At 48.0% G+C, this 24,126-nt stretch overlaps 2 protein-coding genes across 2 annotated transcripts in view; both read left to right on the forward strand.

The window, feature by feature from the left end:
* Positions 1-5,500, forward strand: part of LOC142465109 (protein-glutamine gamma-glutamyltransferase K-like) — a 56,974-nt gene extending 51,474 nt beyond the window's left edge. Inside the window, exon 15 of the mRNA XM_075569031.1 lies at positions 4,292-5,500. Within this exon, the coding sequence (XP_075425146.1) occupies positions 4,292-4,436 (145 nt within the window). The 3' untranslated portion in view covers positions 4,437-5,500. The remainder of the gene's footprint in view (positions 1-4,291) is intronic.
* The window catches only part of RABGGTA (Rab geranylgeranyltransferase subunit alpha), a 228,651-nt gene extending 205,803 nt beyond the window's left edge, over positions 1-22,848 (forward strand). Inside the window, exon 18 of the mRNA XM_075569034.1 lies at positions 22,612-22,848. Coding sequence (XP_075425149.1) covers positions 22,612-22,760 — 149 coding nt within the window. The 3' untranslated portion in view covers positions 22,761-22,848. The remainder of the gene's footprint in view (positions 1-22,611) is intronic.
* The last annotated feature ends 1,278 nt before the right edge of the window (positions 22,849-24,126 follow it).

The raw sequence follows: 24,126 nt of genomic DNA on the forward strand, positions 1-24,126 counted from the left end.
TCCAGTAGTGATTAATCATGGGTGCGTTCATGCTCACCATGTGTGCAGACTCCCTTCGCACATAATGGGAGATCTCGCGAGCACTGGGAGTATGACGTCACTTCCAGGTGAATTTTCACTACTTCAGGACGCACGGCAGCAGGTAATGCTTACTCTTTGAGAAAGCCCCGAGTGGGTGAAACGCGTAAGAGTTGCGGGGGGTGCCTTCCCCTCTCTCTTTTTTAATCTCCATGCCGTAATAAAGTTTTTTTCTATGCCCAGTCCAGCCTTCGCTATTTTGTTGCGCGGCCGTGCCCGCTGTTTTTTTCCTCCCCGGTGAGGATACACTACCTCCCAGGTTAGATACCTGGTATTGTGTGGGGATGGAATTAACGTGCAAGAAAGTAAATGAGATATTCCACTGTTACTGTCCTTTCTAGCTAGAAAGACTAAGTAATTCACTCAGTTGAAGCTCTCCATAGAAATAGATCAGAACAAAGGTAGGGGATTAGTTAAATTAATCAGTTACCAGGTCTGAGCCCCAGGCACTGTTTCTCTTGGCTGGCTACGTTTGCTCAATGTTAAAGGTTAGCCACCAAGGGGTATATAAGGAACACTGCTGATCAGAGCACTAGTCCATTTCTGGGAAGAAGTGTGGAGACTATCAGAGGGAGAGACACTCTGGAAAGGAGTGTGGAGTTGGACTGTGACCAGCTGGAGGTACATGTCATTGTAGCTGCTGTGTGCAGCACTCTGATGTCCTGAAGCAGAGAAGCATACAGGGGAAACCCATTTGAAGTGGGTCCCTGCACCTAGAAAAGGTAGATCTCATTTCCCTAAACCCCGTAAATGTGTGTTTCTGAGGATTTATCCAAAATAAACCTCATTTTATTTCACTGCCTTGTTTTGCCCTGTGATTGATCCCTTAAATATAAATGGTGTTAAAAGACCTGGTCTACCGTGACAATAATCTCTCTCAAATATAATCTCTCTCACATATAATCTCTGTGTCTCTCTTTCTCACATATAATCTTTCTGTCACGGGACTCCAGGACTAATACCAGGGATCAACTCACCAGATAGAAACACAAGAGTTTATAAAATGAATCTATTTGAAAAAGATTATCCACAACAATAAAGATACATAGACAACACATACAAAACCGGGGAAATCTGGGGATACCCTGCAGAACTAGTTGCAGGGACCAGCTTGTAGAGATTTTCCCTGTCTTTCTTCTTGCACAGTGCCTACAGGGACAGTTTTTAAGACCTGGGACCAGCACTGGAGCTCTGCAACTAGAAATCCCCACCAGAACCAGGGTTGCCACCACTCCAGATTTACCCGGAGACTACGGGTTTTGGGCACTTACACTACGGGTCCAGCTTCTTAATCTACGGGGTGCGGTGGCGGCTCCAGCACTCCAGTGAACATGGCTGCACAGCGTCAAATGATGCCACGTTGCCATGACAACGGGACCCTACGTGACGTCCGTAACGCAGCAAAACGCTGTGGCGTCACTTAGCTTCCCGTTGTCATGGCAGCACGGCGTCATTTGATGCCGCGCAGCCATGCTCACTGAAGTTGGAGGGGGAGATGCAGAAAAATGCCGGGAGACGCTGCCGCACCACGCCGCTGCAGGTAAAAGAAATTTTTGTTTAACTTTTCTCCTGGTTTGGTCTTCAGTAGAAGGTGGCAACCCTGACCAGAACTGGAGCTAAATCTAAGTAGAGGTCTCTCTCACCATTTGATACACAACCCACAACGTTGAAACATTCAGGGCCAGGCGCTGTCTAGTGCCCAGCCCCTGATTGGTGGGTAGAAATGCAACATTAAAAGAGTAACATACAAAATGCTACAGGGAAAGGTCACAGACACTTTTGCAACATTTCTCCTGCAAACAAAATTAACCCCTGGTCCCTGAGGTGCTGGAACAAGGCTAAGCCATAATACATTATACATACACATAACATAATACCAGTGTATTATAGACAGGTAGGGGTAATGCAGGGCTTGACTTTTATTAAACACCTTCACATTTACTGCACCGACACACTTTATTCGAGCAAATACCCAGTATGTACCTGGCAGATACCTGGAATGCGCCGCTCCTCACCTCTGACAAGCCCCGTTGCGTTTGCCTTCCCAGCCTGGGTTCATGCCTGGCTGACGGGCGGCTGATCTGTTAAATGATAATGATTAGGATTTAATAGGCTGCAATGCTTCGCGTGTCTACCAGATGGCATAAATTCATGAATTGTAATGCAGTATATATATATATACTGTGCAGTATTGCAGCCAGCGGGAATAAAATGCTTCAATCCCTGCCTGGAAAATACCTCAATGCACTCGGGCAGAAAACAGTCACAAACCTCAATACACCCGGGTATACCCGAATTCGTGGGACTAGCCGAGATCGAATAAAGTGTGTCGCCAGTGTAACTATATGTCACACTCTCACCCATATAATCTCTCACATATATGTCATGCAGATGTACGTGCATGGGTCATACAGATGTTGGGTAGTTAATGAGTCATGCAGAGCTAGGTGTACAGGGTCATACAGATGTTGGGTAGTTAATGAGTCATGCAGAGCTAGGTGTACAGGGTCATACAGATGTTGGGTAGGTAACGAGTCATGCAGAGCTAGGTGCAAGGGCTCATACAGATGTTGGGTAGGTAACAAGTCATGTAAAGCTATATGCATCGGGTCATACAGATGTTGGGTAGGTAACGAGTCATGCAGAGCTAGATGTACAGGGTCATACACATGTTGGGTAGGTAACGAGTCATGCAGAGCTAGGTGCATGGGGTCATACAGATGTTGGGTAGGTAACAAGTCTTGTAAAGCTATATGCATCGGGTCATACAGATGTTGGGTAGGTAACGAGTCATGCAGAGCTAGGTGCACGGTGTCATACAGATGTTAGGTAGGTAACGAGGAATTCAGAGCTAGGTGCACAGTGTCATACAGATGACGGGTAGGTAACGTGTCATGCAGAGCTCGGTGTACAGGGTTATACAGATGTTGGGTAGGTAACAAGTCATGCAGAACTAGGTGCACGGGTCATACAGATGTTGGGTAGGTAACAAGTCATGCAGAGCTAGGTGCACAGGGTTATACAGATGTTGGGTAGGTAATGAGTCATGCAGAACTAGGTGCACGGGGTCATACAGATGTTGGGTAGGTAACAAGTCTTGTAAAGCTATATGCATGGGGTCATACAGATGTTGGGTAGGTAATGAGTCATGCAGAGCTAGGTGCACAAGGTCATGCAGATGTTGGGTAGGTAACGAGTAGTTCAGAGCTAGGTGCACAGGGTCATATACATGACGGGTAGGTAACGTGTCATGCAGAGCTAGGTGTACAGGGTTATACAGATGTTGGGTAGTTAACGAGTCATGTAGAGCTATATGCACGGGGTCATTCTGATGTTGGGTAGGTAACAAGTCATGCAGAGTTATGTGCACGGGATCATACAGATGTTGGGTTGTTAACGAGTCATGCAGAACAAGGTGCATGTGGTCATACAGATGTTGCGTAGGTAACGAGTCATGCAGAGCTAGGTGTACAGGGCCATACAGATGTTGGGTAGTTAGCGAGTCTTGCAGAGCTAGGTGCACAGGGTCATACAGATGTTGGGTAGGTAAAGAGTCATGCAGAGCAAGATGCACAGGGTCATGCAGATATTGGGTAGTTAACGAGTAATGCAGAGCTAGGTGCACGGAGTCATACAGATGTTGGGTAGGTAAAGAATCATGCAGAACAAGGTGCACAGGGTCATACAGATTTTGGGTTGTTAATGAGTCATGCAGAGCTAAGTGCACGGGTCATACAGATGTTGGGTAGGTAACGAGTCATGCAGAGCTTGGTGCACGGGGTCATCCAGATGTTGGGGCTTTAACAAGGTGGACGTGGGAGAGATGAGCCTCTTCTGGCCAGCTCTGGGTTGATGTGGTGGATGGGAGGATTTGGGACAACTCTTCTGAGTAGCAGAATAGACATGATTATCTTTGTAGTGAGATGGTTGTGTTGTTCTCTGAGTAACGATGTTCTCAGTATGTTTCCCTACTGGGTTTAGAGGTCACTGTTTTCCTGAGAATTATCGCTTGCTGTTCGGGTACTTATTGTTTGAACCAATGATTAGTATTATGTGTGTGATGCAGCTGTTGTGTTGTCTATTTTTGCTCTGGGTTGTTGAGAGCTGTTTTGGGGATAGTAGTGTTGATCTTTGACCTGTGTTTGGGATGGATTGTGTCTGTCTCTGGTCTCGTATCTCTATGTCTCTCACAATCCCTCTCTCTCCCTTGCAGAGACATTGGTCCCCTGAAGTCAGTCTCTATCACAGAGCGCTTCACCCCTCGACGGCCAGGTCCTCGTCAACTGATCGCCAGTCTGGAGAGTAACGAGCTGGGCCAAGTGCACGGTTTCACCGAGATCATCGTGCGCGACTCTTGAGCTAATCTAGAGCCAATCTAGAGCCATCCCGCATTACTCATTGAGTATTATTGGATGTCACTGACACACAATGATGACCGCATACACTGAAATCCTATCTGGATGCAGAATATTCCCCTTCATGACAAACCAGGGTTTAATATTCTATGACATCACACTGATAAATATGACATCACATGGATCAATATGACTTCACATCAATCTATATGACATCATATTGACATATATGAAATCACTCAGATTAATATGGCATTACACTCAGCCACAAGTCTCTCATTAGGACTAAATCTCGTTTATTAAAATGAGTTTAATTTCTGGGAGAGATCTCTCACTGAATAAGAAGTAAGGCAGTCTCACTCATTAGGGGGGGCAGTCTCACTCATTCACATTAACCCCCCTGCTTCTGTCTGTCTATCTGTCCTGTCCTCATCGCTCTGCTTTTGTTTGTCCTGCTCTCATTTCTCTGCTTCTGTCTGTCCTGCTTTCATCTCTCTGCTTCTGTCTGTCCTGCTCTCATCTCTCTGCTTCTGTCTGTCTGTCCTGCTCTCATCTCTCTGCTTCTGTCTGTCTGTCCTGCTCTCATCTGTCTGCTTCTGTCTGTCCTGCTCTCATCTATTTCTGTCTGTCTGTCCTGCTGATTACCAAGGGAGATTAATATGAGAGACCCTCTATTGATGAGGTAGGTTAACATGAGACCCCCTTATAAATTACAGAAATTTATTTTTGAATGACCCCTTATAAATACAGAGGGAGGTTAATATGAGACCCCTATTTACAATGAGGAGCTCCTAGCAGACCCAGTGTAACCCGAGCCAGACCTTGCTATAGATACTCTGGGATTGTCAGCCATACCGACTGTGATCAGATTAAGCACTGAATGTATGCGTGCACTTTTTATTAATGATGAAAAATCAAACCGCGCTCATGCTTCCTAGAAAAGATCTTGAAGTAGATCTGCTCTCCCCTCTTGCTGCTGCTGTGGTGTGAAAGCACCCCTCCTTCACCGGTAGCCGCCGTGGGAAGACTCCAACGCCGGATAATTATGCAAAAACAAAGGCACCGAAGCGCACCAAGGGTCAAGATACATGTAACAATCAAGTATAATAGTAACAAGTAAAAACTTACATATAAAATAACATTAGTCCAGTAGAGGCCAGTGCACAGGCATCCAGTCCAGTTGGATGGTAAACGCAGGGGTAAATGCTGAGGCTCACAAATCAGTCCCGCGCGCTGGGACCAACTAGCTCTGCAGTACTCAGATGGAGCTTCCGGGTTGCGTCTTCTCGCGAGACCCGTATTGAGTAGTCCACCACAATCGCCGTTTCTCTGTACCTCCAGCGCTAATCCCACTTAGAGTAAACCGGATAGAGTTGGCTCAAACCTCTGTGGGGAGGCTGGAAACTATACAGCCAAGTGTCTGGATCCCTGTGTGTGCACTGAATGAACTCCGCAACGCGTTTCACACACTCTAGTGCTTCATCAGGCGTAGTTTGGGACACCATATATGGGTGGCCTTCAACGGGGCTTTAATCAAATACTCCATTTTTTATATTTATATTTATTTTTATTTTCATTCATAAATACATTAAACATTTAGCAGTTGAGTGCTTACAGTATATACCCTCATCTTTTTATTGTTAATTGCACTTATTCTGCATATTAAGTAATTTATTTAATTACCAATTAACTTTGGAGTGACAGTACATAAGGCCCCCCTATAGGTGTCCCAAACTACAGCCTGATGAAGCACTAGAGTGCATGAAACGCGTTGCGGAGTTCATTCAGTGCACACACAGGGATCCAGACACTTGGCTGTATAGTTTCCAGCCTCCCCACAGAGGTTTGAGCCAACTCTATCTGGTTTACTCTAAGTGGGATTAGCGCTGGAAGTACAAAGAAACGGCGATTGTGGTGGACTACTCAATACGGGTCTCACGAGAAGACGCAACCTGGAAGTGCCATCTGAGTACTGCAGAGCTAGTTGGTCCCAGCGCGCGGGACTGATTTGTGAGCCTCAGCATTTACCCCTGCGTTTACCATCCAACTGGACTGGATGCCTGTGCACTGGCCTCTACTGGACTAATGTTATTTTATATGTAAGTTTTTACTTGTTACTATTTTACTTGATTATTACATGTATCTTGACCCTTGGTGCGCTTCTGTGCCTTCTTTTTCCACTTTTTATTAACTTTAATTCTCACAAATAAATATTTTATTGTGTTTCAATAAATATTTTTTATTATTCAACAATGCTTTCTTCACTGTCTGTGTTTGTATACAATATGGTTTTAATTTATTTATAATGTTTTACCAGGAATACATTGAGAGTTACCTTTCGTTTTCAAGTATGTCCTGGGCACAGAGTTATGATGACAAATACTTGGTTATAAATACATAGTTACATTAAGTGAGCAGGGTTATACATTATATACAATACATAGCATGCACAGTTAAAGATAACATATGTTATAGGCGTATGTAACAATTACAAAATGGCATATATAGGGCATGGTGGTATATAGGGGCAGTGTGGTTGAGAGGGTGTATATAGAGAGCAACAAGATATATAGGACAGTGTGGTGTATAAGGCGGTATTAGTGGCTGTCACGTACATCACACCTATGAGCACGTGACCTGCATATGGAACAAGGGTTGATACACAGCTCTTTTCATCTTCCCACTGATGTCCCACTTTTAATCTTTGCAAAGGTCCCTCAAATTAACAATATTTCTCCTCAGTCCGACCCAATATACCTTCTGTCACGAACAGCACAGAAGTGAGCACATGACTTAGATATGCAATCAGGGTTAATATACACAGCTACTCTAGCAACCTCACCTTTCTTCTGTGCAAGGAACTTTCAATGAGTTAATATTAACCCCTTACTCAATTGCAATCATGTATATCTGCTACCACCACCCATGAATTATGCAAAAATATGTAATAAAAATATATCTGCCAGGGTCTCAGATCACTATTTATTATAGAAAAAACTATGCACTTAACACACAAAAATCTGTTGTAGCAAAATGTGTCCCAAAATGTAAATACTCTCTCCAGAGCATGCAACAGTTCATTCAGGGCCCAGAAGCATCAGTTATTAAATATTGTAATATATATATATACAGTTAGGTCCGGAAATAATTGGACACTGACACAATTTTCATCATTTTGGCTCTGTACGCCACCACAATGGATTTGAAATGAAACAACCGAGATGCAATAGAAGTGCAGACTTTCAGCTTTAATTCAAGGGGTTGAACAAAAATATCATATGAAACGTTCAGGAATTGCAACCATTTTCATACACAGTCCCCTTATTTCAGGGGCTCAAATGTAATTGGACAAATTAACACAATCAGAAATAAAATGTTCATTTTTTTTTTGTTTCAAAGTTTTTTATTAGGCATTTATAACATTTACAGCTTTTTGAATATTTGTCAACATTTTGGCCTAATACAATTTTTCTGGTTTTTGTCTGAGGTAGGGGGGGAAAGTCCCAACATTCCCCTGACCTTCAGAGGTCTGTCGGGGAAGTGCGGGTTAAGAAACAGAAAAGGGGAGAGAGAGTGATAGAGGGGGGGCTATGGAATTCACAAAATACTATACAGAACTATATAATTTAAGATCTAAAAACGGCCGACCTGAACCAATAGCATCAGAATTGATAACGCAATATTTAAACAAATGCCATCTCCCCACATTAACGGAGGAGGAAAACACAGTCCTCAACGCTGAGATCTCAAAAGAGAAACTGGAAGAGGCGGTCAAATCTTTAAAAATCACTAAGTCTCCTGGTCCTGACGGTTTCACCAATGTCTATTATAAGAGATTCTTGCCTACTCTATCCACGCATCTCCTGAAAACATTTAATTATTTCAGGGAAGGAAACCAAATCCCGCCAACAATGTCTCTGGCTAACTTAAGCTATTATACACAAAGATGGCAGAGACCCGATGCAGTGTGGAAGCTACCGTCCAATCTCCCTCCTCAACAGTGATCTCAAATTATATACCAAATACTAGCAAACCGATTAAACCCCATCTTACCGAGATTAATCAACATTGACCAGGTAGGATTTGTCGCGGGCAGGCAAGCCTCAGACAATACCCGGAAGATAATTAATATTATTGACCATGTTCACCTCACAGGCACCAAAGCACTCCTGTTAAGACTAGACGCAGAGAAGGCGTTCGATAGAATAAACTGGCAATTCCTGGACCAGACTATGCGCAAATTTGGCTTTAAAGACGCATACTTAGAGGGGGTCCGTAGACTATATCAAAACCCGTCAGCTACAGTAAAATTACCAAGGGGCAATAACCAGAGATTCGAAATCACAAATGGAACTCGACAGGGATGCCCTTTATCTCCTCTCCTCTTTGCGCTAACGATCAAACCACTAGCATCGGCAATTCGGCTCAATACTGACATCCAAGGAATAGAAATCAGTCAAAGGCAGCATAAAATATCCCTATTCGCAGACGATGTCATTCTAACCCTATCAAAACCCCAAATCTCCCTACCAAACCTTCAAAAAGAACTCCGGGATTTCGGGAAAATCTCAGGATATAAAATAAATAGTGATAAAATGTTCATTTTTAATACTTTGTCAAGAATCCTTTGCATGCAATGACTGCTTGAAGTATGGAACGCATGGACATCACCAAACGCTGGGTTACCTCCTTTGTGATGCTTTGCCAGGCCTTTACTGCAGCTGTCTTCAGTTGTTGTTTGTTCGTGGGTCTTTCTGCCTTAAGTTTTGTCTTCAGCAAGTGAAATGCATGCTTGAACAGTTTAGCCGGGACAGTCCCGTTTATTTAACCTTTGTCCCGGTATTTTTAACCTCTGTCCCGGTTTTTTAGCCTCTGTCCCGGCTGCACTGCATGCTGTAAAATGTTCCGTTTTTTTGTGGTTCTTCCGCTTTTGACCATCAGAGCAGGGGGGGCAGCAGAGAGCAGACAATGCATGGAGGAGAGCAGGGGCCGGGTGTGAGCTGCGGAGCCCCAGCAGTGAGACCCGGAAGTGTCAGTGAGAACTTCCGGTGTCTGCTGCCAGGGCTCAAGATGGCTTCCCCCATCCATGCAGGTATGGTCAAGAATGGGGGACACAGACACACACTCACACAATGGGGGGGGGTGGGAGAGAGAGGAACAAGCACAGCATGAGGAGGAGAGGCAGAGAGAGAGAGACACAGGCACAGCATGGGGAGGAGAGGCAGAGAGAGAGAGACACAGGCACAGCATGGGGAGAGGCACAGCATGGGGAGAGACACAGAGAGAGGCACCCGCACAGCATGGAGAGACAGAGAGAGGCACAGGATGGGGAGAGACAGTGTGGGGAGAGGGGCACAGCATGGGAAGAGGGGCACAGAGTGGGGGGGGAGAGAGACAAAGAATGGGGGGAGAGAGACAGAGTGGGGGGGGAGACAGAGAATGGGGGGAGAGACCGAATGGAGGGAAGAGAGACAGAGAATGGAGGGGAAAGAGACAGAAAATGGAGGAGAGACAGAGAAAGGGGGAGGGAAAGAGAGACAGAATGGAGGGGAGAGAGAGACAGAGAATGGGGAGAGAGAGACAAAGAATGGGGGAGAGAGAGACACACAGAATGAGGTGGGGGAGAGAGAGACACAGAGAATGGAGGGGAGAGAGAGATGAGAATAGGGGGTGGGGGAGAGAGACAGAGAATGGGGGGGGGTGAGAAAGGGGGGGGAGACCATGGAGGGTAGAGAGAGAGAATGGGGGAGGAGAGAGAGAATGGGGGAGGAGAGAGAATAGGGGGACAGAGAGCCGAGAATGGGGGGGAGAGAGAGACGAGAATAGGGGTTGGGGGAGAGAGACAGAGAATGGGGGGGGTGAGAATGGGGGGGAGAGCATTGAGGGTAGAGAGAATTGGGGAGGAGAGAGAGAATGGGGAGGAGAGAGAGAATGGGGGAGGAGAGAGAGAATAGGGGAACAGAGAGACGAAAATGGGGGGGAGAGAGAGCCGAGAATGGGGGGGAGTGGGGGTGAAGAGAGATAATGGGGGGGGGAGAGAGAGAATGGGGGAAAGAGAGAGAGAGAATGGGGGGGAGAGAGAATGGGGGGGAGAGAGAATGGGAGATAGAGAGGAATGGGGGAAGGGAGGGGGACAGAATGGGGGGAGAGAGAGAATGGGAAGAGAGCATGGGGGGAGGAGAGAGAGAGAATGGAGGAGGAGAGAGAGAATGGGGGGAGAGAGAGAATGGGGAGGAGAGAGAGAGAATGGAGGAGGAGAGAGAGAATGGGGGGAGAGAGAGAATGGGGAGGAGAGAGAGAATGGGGGAGGAGAGAATGGGGGGGGGTGAGAGAGAGAATGGGGGAGAGAGACAGAGAATGGGGAGAGAGAGAGAGAATGGAGGAGGAGAGAATTGGGGGAGAGAGAGAATGGGAAGAGAGCATGGGGGGAGGAGAGAGAGAGAATGGAGGAGGAGAGAGAGAATGGGGGGAGAGAGAGAATGGGGAGGAGAGAGAGAATGGGGGAGGAGAGAATGGGGGGGTGAGAGAGAGAATGGGGGAGAGAGACAGAGAATGGGGAGAGAGAGAGAGAATGGAGGAGGAGAGAGAGAATGGGGGGAGAGAGAGAATGGGGAGGAGAGAATGGGGGAGGAGAGAATGGGGGGGTGAGACAGAGAATGGGGGAGAGAGACAGAGAATGGGGAGAGAGAGAGACAGACAGAGAATGGGGGGGGAGACAGAATGGGGGGGGAGAGAGACAGAAAATGGAGGAGAGACACTGAGAATGGGGGAGAGGAGAGGGAGGGAGAGAATGGGGAAAGGGAGAAAATGGGGGAGAGAGAATTGGGGGGAGAGAGAGAATGGGGGGGGAGACACAGAGAATGGGGGAAGACACAGAGAATGGGGGAAGACACAGAGAATTAGGGGGATTGAGACAGAGAATGGGGGGATTGAGACAGAGAATGGAGGGGAGAGAGACAGGCAGAGAATGGGGGGGAGAGAAACAGAAAATGGAGGAGAGACACAGAGAATGGGGGAAGGGAGAGAGAGACAAAGAATGGGGGGGAGAGAGAGACAAAGAATGGGGAGACAGAGAATGGGGGGAGGGAGAGAGACAGAGAATGGAGGGGAGAGAGAGAGACAAAGAATGGGGAGACAGAGAATGGGGGGAGGGAGAGAGACAGAGAATGGAGGGGAGAGAGAGACAGAGAATGGGGGGGGAAAGGCACAGAGAATGGGGAGAGAGAGACACACAGAGAAGGGGGGAGAGAGAGACAGAGAATGGGAGGGAGGGAGACAGAAAATGGAGGAGAGACACAGAATGAGAGGGAGAGGGGTGGGAGAGAGGGAGGGGAGAGGAGAGGGGGGAGAGGGAGAGGGGGGAGAGTGGGAGGGGAGAGGAGAGGGGGGAGAGAGGGAGAGAATGGGGGAGAGAGGGAGAGAATTGGGAGAGAGAGCGAGAGAATGTGGGGGGAGAAAGGGGGGAGAGAGAAAGGGGGGGGAAGAAAGAGGAGAGAGAGAGGGGAGGAGAGAGAGAGGGGAAGAGAGAGAGAGGGGAGGAAAGAGAGAATGGGGGAGAGAGAGAATGGGGGGAGAGAGAGAATGAGAGAGAGAATGAGAATGAGGGGAGGGAGAGAGAGAGAGAGAGAGAGAGAGAGAGAGAGAGAGAGAGAGAGAGAGAGAGAGAGAGAGAGAGAGAGAGAGAGAGAGAAAGAGAGTATGGGGGGAGGGGGGGAGAGAGACAGAATGGGGGGAGAGAGAATGAGGGAGAGAGAGAGACAGGGAAGGGTGGAATGAGAATGTAGGGGTGGGGAGAACGAGAATAGAGGGATATGGGGGGGGAGAGAGAAAGGGGTGTGTGTGTGAGAGAAGGGGGGATAGAGCGGGGTAGAGAGACCAAGGAGAAGGGGCGCAGTTGGTGACATCATTTGTTCTATAAAAATGTTTTTTAATGTGTCCCGGTTTTTACTTTTGTAAATCTGGTCACCCTACCTCTAGTGGTCTGAGAAATTCAGCAGTGAGCTGGTTACTTGCAGCCAGTCAATTAACCAGCTCCACCTTGGCAATCAGACAATGGTTAAAAAAAATTAAAATTAAAAAAAAAAACCTGCTGGGAACAGACCAAAAGAGAGACTCCTTAGCACAGGTACAATTATATTGACAAAATAACAGAGAGACTTTTCCAAACTAGGAAGTACGCCGGTCTCTCTGCTCCCTCAGACAGAGGACTGTCACAAACAGAGACAAGCCTGCTGGACACAGCCCTGTCTAAGAGAAACTGGCCTGCCAACCCTGCAGAGGAATTAAAGATGCCGTTGCAGTATCCAGAAGGCATTACTTGGACTCTCTTGGGGCAGAGTCCCACAAACACAGATAAGAACTTTTCTATTTTCATGCCAGATATTTACATAATATTGTTTGACCTGGAAGTAGGCTAGCTACCCAGAGGGGGTAGCTAGGGACCTAATGTATAGTTAATCTCCCAAGAGTAGAGTTTTATTTTTATGCTTTGTGACAGGGGTGCGCAAGATTTTCATGGGGGAGCATGGCAGTTATAGAGGTCCCGGGCTCTCCTCCAAGGCATTTAAATTAAATGCCGGGGGACCGTGCGAGGCCTCTACAACACACTTATCTTACTATCCAGTGACTTGTCATCATGGTAACCCAGTGTCAAATGACGCCGTGGGTCATATGGTTACCATGGCAATGAGATGTCACATGACCGGTGCGTCTTTTGATGCCAGGGCTGAGCAGGGGGGGCAGGGCACGAGCCACAGAGGAGAGCAGGCAGGGGTGTGTACGGGGAAAGTTTGCACACCCCAGCTTTATGGTTTGCCTTAAAGCAGGCCTGCACAACTCGTAAAATGCGAAGGGCCGAACTGCTCCAAGGAAAAAAAAATTGGGCCGCACGGGTAAAATCATCATCATCGTCATCATCATCATCATCGTCATCATTATCATCGTCATCCTTATCATCGTCGTCATCGTCATCATCATCTCTATCTCTCCTCCAGCAACTCTCATCATTATCCTGCACCTCCCATCACTCTCCCCCATCACTCTCCACCCCTGCACCTCCCATCACTCTCCCCCCCTGCACCTCCCATCACTCTCCCCCCCTGCACCTCTCATCACTCTCCCCCCCCCTGCACCTCCCATCAATGTCCCTCTCCTGCACCTCCCATCACTATCCCCCCTGCACCTCACAAGGAAAACTGCTTGTATGCAACTTATTTACTATGGTCCCATAGTCTCAGCAATACAGTATACACATACAATCACAGTAACCATCCCCCAGAGTACTGAGGGTGCCCTGGGCACTTAAAACCAAATGTCCATCAGAACAGTCACTCTCAGAGATATGTGAGGGTAGCGCTACCCTCCCCTTGTGGTGTTGGTGCACGTGGGTACTACCTTCCTGGGTACTCGGGTACACCAGGGTATACTCAAACAGGCCGCATCTATGATCCCATAATGCAGTGCACTGACACAATTCCCATCATGCCTTACGTCCGGTAGCATCATACGTTCCACCAGGCCTGGGGAATCCCCCGCCGCAGTTCCGTCATCTCCGCTGTATTCTCCGCACACTAAAGGGCAAGTCCCATACTATTCACCTGCCCTTCAATATTCCACTACGGTGTAGAGGAACTAGCTGGGACCTACAGGGCACGGGTCTGGCCTAGTCCAGGGGCTTGACTAGCTTCCTGGACACTACCTCTCCCTTCGCCGGCTCCGTCAGGACTGAGCATGCCGTCTCCAGTCCACGGAGGAAATCCTGAATGACAGGACCTCCTCTTCCAGCAAGCACCAACCTCAAGATGGCCGCTGCCTTACACACAGTCCCTATGTATGCGGCTGCGCCAACCACAACATGGCTGACCCAGCTCACTAAACCCTCCCACGGGACCACTGCCAAGGAAGAGGCAAGGGAGGGTACCCTGCTACATAGTATTAGTGTGTTATAGTGTCACAGTGTGTTATAGTATCAGTCTGTTATAGTTACAGCAGGGGTGCGCAAACTGGGGGGGTGCAAAATTGTCCTGGGGGGGCGCGGCGGTTGCAGAGGGGGATCGCGTGAGGTATCTGCTTATATGCAAGGTGCTCCTATACACAGGGGGTGCTTATACGCAGGGTGCTCCTATTCACAGGGGGGTGCTCCTATACACAGGGTGCTCCTATACACAGGGGGTGCTTATATGCAGGGTGCTCCTATACACAGGGTCTGCTTTTACGCAGAGTGCTCCAATACACAGGGGGTGTTTATACACAGGCTGCTCCTATACACAGGGTGCGCTTAAATTACGTTTGCGCTTATATACAGTGTATTGTTATACACAGGGTGTTTCTATACACATGGTGTGCTTAAATAACGGTGTTCCTATACACAGTGTGTATATGCATGTATGTCTCTCTCTCTTGCCTCCCCAATGATCTTCCAGGAACAATGATGTTTCTTCTTGCGATATTACTGGCCACCACCCTTAGGCCACGCTTATAGTGCTGGCGACGGCAATGTGACCGATGACGTCACCCGTCGCCGTCAGCAAATATTGTAATTAGGTTATTTGCGACGTCGCTAGAGAAAAGGACAGTGATGTCACTAAGGGGGCGGGCCACGCAATTTGATTGGTTTAGGGACAGTCACATGTGGTAACTGTCTCTAAAAAAACAAATTTACCCGTCTTCAAAATTTTTGGTCGCTCCGTCGCTGTCGCGCTTACTATAAGCGCTTTCGACGGAGTCAATGTATTTGCTTGGGAGCAACGTCGCGTCGCCGTCGCAAGGCATTATAAGCGCAGCCTTATGCAAACCTCTTCATGGGGGTTTGGGAGGACAGTAACAGTTGGTCTTATGCGGGGCTCAGTGCGAGTTTGGTTGGCGTTTCATAGATGACATTTTCATTATATGGAAGGGGGACTTAGAGAGCCTCCAACAATGTATGTCCATTATCAATATCAATGATGTAAAGGTGAGATTCACGTACCAGCAAAGTCCTCTACAGATTGACTTCTTGGATCTTACGATCTATGTGGAAGAAGGGAGACAGAAAACTAAACATACTTCAAACCCGTCGATAGGAACAACTTTATTCTTAAGACAAGTTGCCATCACCCAAGATGGGTGTAAAGCGAAGCTCACCACAAACGAGGCGTGACCGTGGGGCTGAGGTAGGGATTGGTATAGAACGCCGACCACAACTGCGGGGGAGTGTCGAGAGTGTAGGATAGTCTTGCAAGCCGGGTCAGGGTTATAGAAAACAACATAGACGTGGTACTTGCCAGGTCCAGGAGCGGAGAGTAGCAGATCGTTGGGGTACGTAGCCGGAGTCAGGATTGGAAAAGGTAGAGTCATTGTATTGCCAAAGCCAGGGTCAGTGCTAAGAGAGAGCAGGATCATCATATTCCAAAGCCAGGGTCAGTGCTAAGAGAGAGCAGGATCATCATATTCCAAAGCCAGGGTCAGTGAAGGAGAGTATCACAAAGTTCCAGGTCCAAACCAGGTCGTATTCCAAAGCAGGGTCAGGAAACAGGATAGGTAGCAGACAGGCAAGGTGCAGTGAGGTTCAGCGTCACAAAACAGGAGTTATGCTCGGCAAGAAAGGAGAGTTCTGACATGGTATTTAAAGGACCTCCCACCAATGAGAGGTGTCCAGGAAGCAGAAGCGTCCTCTCTGATAGGCTGCTGGATCATGCAAGTGGGTCCTATTACACAGCCGATTGAGACAGAGGAGGGACCTCTGGAGAGTGCGCGCGAGCCGCGCGTAACCCACTCATCACGCCGGCGACCTGGTCGCGCGCCACTAATGCGCACATTGACTGTTTTTAAATATGTCCCATGTATGTAAATATATAGAATGGGACGTTTAGAGATAATATGCAGTCTATATCCATGAAGCAGCTACCTATGTGCATTATGGATTGAGATAGAATCATTGTAATAGCACTTATTTTGACTAAATTTCCTGCAGTATTAACCATCGCTTTTTTTTATCCCCTATATATAGAACCTTTATTGATATGTTCTGTATAAAATTATGGTTCATCAATTTACAATGTCTAATATATGTACACCTACAGTATCTTATCACATATCAGTATATGTACTATAGGAATAGACTGACTGATATGTGGACCTTTTAGACACTGTGCGTATCTAGCACTACACCTGATTTTTTTGCCATTGCTAGTTCTTATATTTACTTATGCTGGTCTGATTGGGCCATTTTAAACATATCAGTCATTCTTGCGATTTTAATTGAAATAATTCATATTAGCTTATGAAATTTTAGAGATGCTTTTATAAGTGAAGTGCTGTAGATGTAAACTAGAATCCTGGCGAAGCTTGTAGCGCAAGCGAAACGCGTAGAGTTCAGAGTTCAGAGGAGCATCCGATCGGGGGAGGAACTCTGCTTAGGGCTTTGTTGTTTCCGGCCGGCCGCATATGGAAGCAGCACCAGCCGGCATCAATGAGCTGTCCTGATCGCGTCGGAGAGGTAGCGAGATCGCCACTGCTGAACTATTGTCTTTAATTGTGTTTGCCTAAAAGAATGGACACATTGCAAGGCTGAGGACACGCTGCACGCGTCCGCACGGCCGTCTTGCTTGCCAGCAGCGCGTGCAAGTCACTGCACCGCGATCTGCAGTGAACTTTTTTCAGAGCCGGGGGCGTGGCCATTGTGCCCGGGGAGAGGGGTGGAGGAGCTTGGGGGTCCACTGGAGAGGGAGTAGGGGGGGGAGGTGTGAGTCCGGGAGGAGAGGGGTGGGGGTGATACAAGGGGGCAGATTGATCGGGCTGTAAAGTGCTGTAAAGTCCCCCCGCCCCCTGGCTGTGCGAAACACACACAACACACACAAAACACACAACACACACACATATATATACACATACATACACACACATACATACACACACTTCTCCCACTACCTTTTGGAGGTGGGGGAAGCTCTGACAGCTCCAGCCCCCGGTTCTCACCAGCGCACCACGTGACGCGTCACCGCTCGGGATCACAATCCTCGTGCATATGCGCAGAGGTTAGTGCATATGCGCAGAGGTTCACGCATGCGCAGACGGAGGCACGTGACCATAGCAAGTTGTGCATGCGCTGGAGGTAGCGCGCGAAGTGGCAGCCAATAGGGAGAGGCTCCAGGCTGGGACTACATATCCCAGGAGCCTAGGGGGCGATCACATTGGCGCAGGTGGCCAATAGGGTTGGCTGAATCCCTGCTCACAGGATATTGATGTTGCGCAGTCACCCACGTTCGGCAGTCGGAGCTGGGACACAGACAAGGGAGGGTGTAGTTGTGGAGGGGTCTGTGACTCCTGCACAAGGCCAGACATCCCCCCTAGGCCCCAGCTAGGCCCGACTCCCCTTGTAAGAGTGTGGCAGTGACAGGGACAGGCCTTTAGGTAGGGACACTGCGCAGCACTTGATAGCGGTGGTCTGGGACCAGATCACCAGGACTGAAGGAAGAGACTATCTTTGTGTGGGACAATCCAGCGGGATATAACCCCACTCGGAGGCGGACTCATCGCGGATGACATAGCTGGATCGGCGGATCCTATTGTTCCTCAGTCAGCGCGCGCCCGGGTGCTGGAGCACCCGGCAGGTACCTACATCATTAAGTGCACCAAACGAGTACACAGCATAGTGACAGCGCTGACCACATATAGGGTCGGCGGTTAGACTCTTGTGGACACCAGAGAAGGGTTGGGTGCCCAAGGGCCCCATCAGGTACGGTGGACACGTCGTGGGGCTGACTTGGTGGTGGGAAAGGCCCTCTGAGGCTAAAAGGGTAGCTGTAACCAGTAGTATTGTTATGCGCATTATCTTTAACATGCATGTTCTTAAGTAAAGCTTTTATATATATATATATATATATATATATATATACTGTGTGGGATATATATAAGTATTGAGGTTCCAGCGAGGGGCTCCTCCCACTACGCTGGGATCTCTCTCAGGTGGAGGCGCTGCACCGTTATTGTGTGGTTATATCACCCCGGGATCCCCGTGGCGGAGGCTTGGGATCTCCGTGAGCCAACAGGTAATTCCAGCACCAGTAGACTCTTTACACTAAGGGGGGAAAGAGGGCTACACATTTATACCAACATATATTTATATGGTCTTTTTTTATATATTCATTCTGATGTCCTCCGCTCCCTCATCCTTGTGATATCGTGTATGTGAGGAACTGAGAGACTGTTCTTTTTTTGGAGTTTGAGTGTCGGACCCGAAAAATCACTTTTTATTTCTAATCATTCACTGTATTATTCACTTCGTTATATCTTGGGTTGTCACTTTCACGTTTTACCACTAGGTGGGAGTAGTGGTTTGTGATTGTTTAATTGTTTGTTTGTTTTTTGCACACAGCATTTGCAATCCTATTCACAATTTAAAACATTCATTTTTACACTGAAGGGGAGCGCCACTGCTGTAATTTTGTATTCATGACCACCATATTCAGGCAGGATTGCTGCTTTTAAACATAGCAACAGCACTCCTGTAATTGTAGGGTTAAAATAGCCGCTTTCTTCACAAAAAAGGTGTTACGTAGCACTGCAACATATTTTCCCAATTAATAGAAGGGTTTGTAATAGGAAGAAATCCCTTAGCTCTGGTTATTGACGTGACGGACAAGTCATAGTGAAAGTAACGCCCAACACACACAAGGCAACAATCATTAAGTCTTCATAGCACGTTACTAATGTCAACAACACTTTGTGCATCTAAGGGCCGTTCTATAGTGTGTGCGGCCGTGCGCGCGCGTGCTTGTGCGAACGCGCGTGCACGTACTGCACACTTTTTGTGTGTATGTGCGAGTGAGGTACTGTGTGTGTGTGTGTGTGTGTGTGTGTGTGTGTGTGTGTGTGTGTGTGTGTGTGTGTGTGTGTGTGTGTGTGTGTGTGTGTGTGTGTGTGTGTGTGTGTGTGTGTGTGTGTGTGTGTGTGTTTTGAAGTAAATAAATAAATACAGTACTTTAATAAATTGTTTCTTAACATTGCACACACACACACCACACACACACACCACACATACATACATACATACATACATACATACATACATACACATACACAAACATATACATACATTTCAGCGGCGGTATCGGCGCAAATTCTTTATTTTCTTCATCCTCTCCCCTGTCGGCCGGTTCCACTCTCACTGCCGTGCGCGTGCGGCACCATTATAGAAAGGCTGACTAACTTCAGCCAACTAAAACTGCCGCACGCACGCACGCAGTATAGAACAGCCCTAAGATAGGAAGCTTAATTCCCTATCAAAATATAAAACCTGTCAAGTGATCTATGAAATGGGGCTGGGTTCAAATGATTAAAAACATGGTCAAAATAATCAATAAGACAGGCCCGAGAAGTAGCGCAGTAACCACTAGGGGCTCATAGTACATGAGGTTGAAAAAGACATGTGTCCATCAAGTTCAACCTATGCTACATTTAAACGATATATACATTCCTTCCTGACACCAATAATTGGCAATTAGATTACTCCCTGGATCTACATCCTTCCCAAGTTTTTCCCTGTATACCTTTCCTTTCTAAAAAGATGTCCAACCTTTTTTTTAACATATCTATTGTATCTGCCATCACAGTCTCCATGGGTAATGAATACACATTGTAACTGCCATTACTGTAAAGAACCCTTTCCTTTGTTGCTGGTGAAATCTCTTTCCTCCAACCTTAAGGGATGACCCTGTGTCCTTTGTACTGCCCTTGGGTTCAATAGTTCATCAGAACTATTCAGTAAGAGAAAGTTCTGGGAAAAGTTAGAACTTATGTTCGCTCTCAGATGCTTCGCACAATGTAGGAGGCGATGGGCGCTTCAGACTGTGGGTTATCCAAGTGATAAGAAGCTAAATGTAATCCCTTCAGTTAAACTGAATGAGTAACTCACGTATTAAATAAGAAATGTCTCTTAATGGGCCCAAAATACGAAGGGGCATTAGTCATTTTTTTAATTTGTATGTGTCTTTATTTATATACTGTATTGACCACAATGTACTGCGTCCTTTCCAAAGAGAGAGTGCAGGAAATGATAATACAATAGGAAAGGAGATCCCTGTCCCGGGGAGCTTACAATCTACGTAGTATGTTAGGAGACTTACAGAGACAGCAGGTGAGATGGCAGTGCTGGGCCACAATGGTTGGCAGAAGCGAATGTGGGTGTGGACCAGTAGCCATGAGTCTTGGCTATTTAAATGCTTCATGTAGGAGGTGTTTTAAGGTTTGATTTAAATTCTAATTTGTTTTAACCTGCTGGATTATGCAATTAGCAAAGTATCTGTGTAATAACAGGTGTGTCAGACGTGGTGTTTACTACCGTATTTCCTCGATTCTAAGACGCCATCGATTGTAAGACACACCATTGACTTAATAAAACATTTTGTGAAAAAAAGAAACACTAAATTAAATGTGCAGAAACATTGTTTTTACTAGCAGACAATAGCATACATTTATCCATACAATTACAGATCACTTTCTTGTTCAGTATCACATTCAGAGTTTGAGTCTAAAGATTCATTCATGTGATACTCGCGCTGTGTCCCGGCCCTTCCGCACCGCGATGTTGTTGCGCTCCCTCTGCACCTTGTTCATGTGATACTCGCGCTGTGTCCCGGCTCTTCCGCACCGCGATGTTGTTGCGCTCCCTCTGCACCTTGTACTCGTCGCTCTGCCCAGGTAACAGCGCAGGGCGGTCGGCTGCATCCCTCCACCGCCCTCCTTCCCGGACTCCCTTGTAAGCGACTCCCTCCTCCAGCGACTCGAACACTGGCTCCACCAGCTGCAGGGATACCCTGCAGATATCACCGCTGCGGCGGCTCCAGCTTCCCGCCCGGCCGGTACTCCAGCAGCCCTCTCTGCTGTGGCAGGTCCGGCTTCCCGCCCGGCCGGTACTCCAGCAGCCCTCCCGCTGCGGCGGCTCCAGCTTCCCGCCCGGCCGGTACTCCAGCAGCCCTCCCGCTGCGGCGGCTCCAGCTTCCCGCCCGGCCGGTACTCCAGCAGCCCTCCCCGCTGCGGCGGCTCCAGCTTCCCACCCGGCCGGTACTCCAGCAGCCCTCTCTGCTGTGGCAGGTCCGGCTTCCCGACTGCCGGTACTCCACCAGCCCTCCCCGCTGCGGCGGCTCCAGCTTCCCGCCCGGCCGGTACTCCAGCAGCCCTCCCCGCTGCGGCAGCTCCAGCTTTCCACCCGGCCGGTACTCCAGCAGCCCTCCCTGCTGCGGCGGCGGCTCCAGCTTCCCACCCGGCCGGTAATCCAGCAGCCCTCCCCGCTGCGGCAGCTCCGGCTTCCCGCCCGGCCGGTACTCCAGCAGCCCTCCCCGCTGCGGCGGCTCCGGCTTCCCACCCGGCCGGTAATCCAGCAGCCCTCCCCGCTGCGGCGGCTGCAGCTTCCCGCGCGGCCGGTACTCCAGCAGCCCTCCCCGCTGCGCGGCTCCAGCTTCCCGCCTGGCCGGTACTCCAGCAGCCCTCCTCGCTGCGGCGGCTCCAGCTTCCCGCCCGGCCGGTACTCCAGCAGCCCTCCCCGCTGAGGCGGCTCCAGCTTCCCACCCGGCCGGTACTCCAGCAGCCCTCCCCGCTGCGGCGGCTCCAGCTTCCTGTCTGGCCGGTTCTCCAGCAGCCCTCCCCGCTGCGGCGGCTCCAGCTTCCTGTCTGGCCGGTACTCCAGCAGCCCTCCCTGCTGAGGCGGCTCCAGCTTCCCACCCGGCCGGTAATCCAGCAGCCCTCCCCGTTTTTTGTTTTTTTTCAAAGACATCGATACTGAGACGCATCCCGATTTCAGACACGTGAAAATGTGAAAACCGGTGCGGGTTAGAATCGGGGAAATACGGCATTAAAAATGGCGTTGGTGAACGCTGAAACCACTCGGCACGCTTAGAAGTCTTCTACATTTATTACACTAGAACAGGTGCTTTATTTTACTCATTTTTCTCTGCTGCGGCGTTCCTTCTGTTCGCTCTTCACAAATGTTTTTGGTCATGTTGAGTTAATCTCCTCACTAACCTTTGTAGCCTCTTATATTCTACATTATTAAGGATGTGTGAGAGCCATTCACTTCCTTCTCAAGTTAGGGGAGAACAACTCACGTTGTTGTACATGCACATCTCTTCCCACTTCATTTGTGGGAATTAAACTTCTTTTGGGGATGGCGTGTCAGCTGATTTTCCTTAGCTGAATGTCCTAGGAATACGGAACGTGTCTGACCTCCGACCCCTGGCCAGTTGCCCTCATCTCTCTGTGCTGCACTTACAAGGAAACCCCCTGTGTGAAGGACCGGACACTCGAGCTCAGCTGGAATCTCTGCTCCTCCATGTGGATAATATCCACTTGTGACCTCTTTCATGAGTGATTACATGACTACTGCTGATCACATGACCTCAATCATGTCACATCTCAATAAACCCTGTGAACTGCATCTGTGTCCTTACACTGGGGGAGGGGGAGGTTCTGAAACTAGAGGAAGGACCCTTGAAGCTAAGAAATAAATATAGTGGGGAAGTACAAGGCCCCAAGACTGGACCTGATTGTGAGCCCATCACTAAAAGGAGATTCATTGGCAGGGGGTGAGGGGGGGTGGAGAGTTGTCGTGTATATGTGGGGTATGTACCACTGTCCTGACAAAACTGCATCAAGGTCAGATAGACGGTGCTGGCAAAAGTCACCTCCAGCTCCATTGCTGACCCAGCTATGACCCCTTGATCTGATTCTGCCACTAACTATGACTTTGCCACTGACTGTGTGATCTCATTCATGGTCACTATCCACTCAACGTTGGCTGTTCCACTGACTTTATTGGCAGTAATAACCATTAGTGATTTCCCTGAATGCTGTTTAGTTAATACGCCCTTCTGCAGGTTATTTATATACTTTAATCTGTCTCTAAACTGACCCCTCTGTCTCCCGTACTAATGTAGAAGTACGTCAGGTTTCAAGATTCATATATATATTTGTGTTCTCATGTTCTGTAATTCTATATAGCTCTACGTTCTCTTAGTCCCACGTCCACTCACATCCATCTCCAGCTTACATCACCCATGTGTGTTGGGACTGGATCGTCACACTGTTTTACTGGCATTTTTTCAGAATGTTCTGAGGCATGGGTTTGGGCCGCTGAATGTTTATTGGGAGTTGCTGAGACTCTGGACATAACCCATCATTACCGGGTAATTATGTCCTTTCTGGCCTCATCTGACAAGGAAGAGGGTGGTTTCCCCTTTTCTATTCCCACTCCTACACTTGTTCCACCTGTTTATAACTGGGTTGGGACACACCCAGATCACCCTTCTCCCTGATGAATCAGCGTTTATTCACAGGTGTACAGATGCAGATACAGACACACACAACTTGTAGAGTTGTCAGGTGTCCAGTACTGAACCGGCCAGCCCGGTATTTGTTTACTCTGTCCCATAAAAAATTAGGTAATATCGGACATGTATGTGGCCGGTATTACCTCTCCAGACCTAGTAACCCATCAGTGTGTGTGTGTGTGTGTGTGTGTTTTTTTCCTCTGGCTGTCCAGACATACAGCACATACTAACATAATATGCTACAGCACATTCTAACATACTATACTACAGCACATACAGTACTAACATACTATACTACAGCACATACTATACAAACGTATCGCTTGATCGGAGGAAGAGAGAGAACTCAAATGTTTTTCCTGCAATATAAATTATTAATCCAAATAAAAAAG

The sequence above is a fragment of the Ascaphus truei genome, chromosome 13 (assembly GCF_040206685.1).
Source record: "Ascaphus truei isolate aAscTru1 chromosome 13, aAscTru1.hap1, whole genome shotgun sequence".
Taxonomy (NCBI): Eukaryota; Metazoa; Chordata; class Amphibia; order Anura; family Ascaphidae; genus Ascaphus; species Ascaphus truei.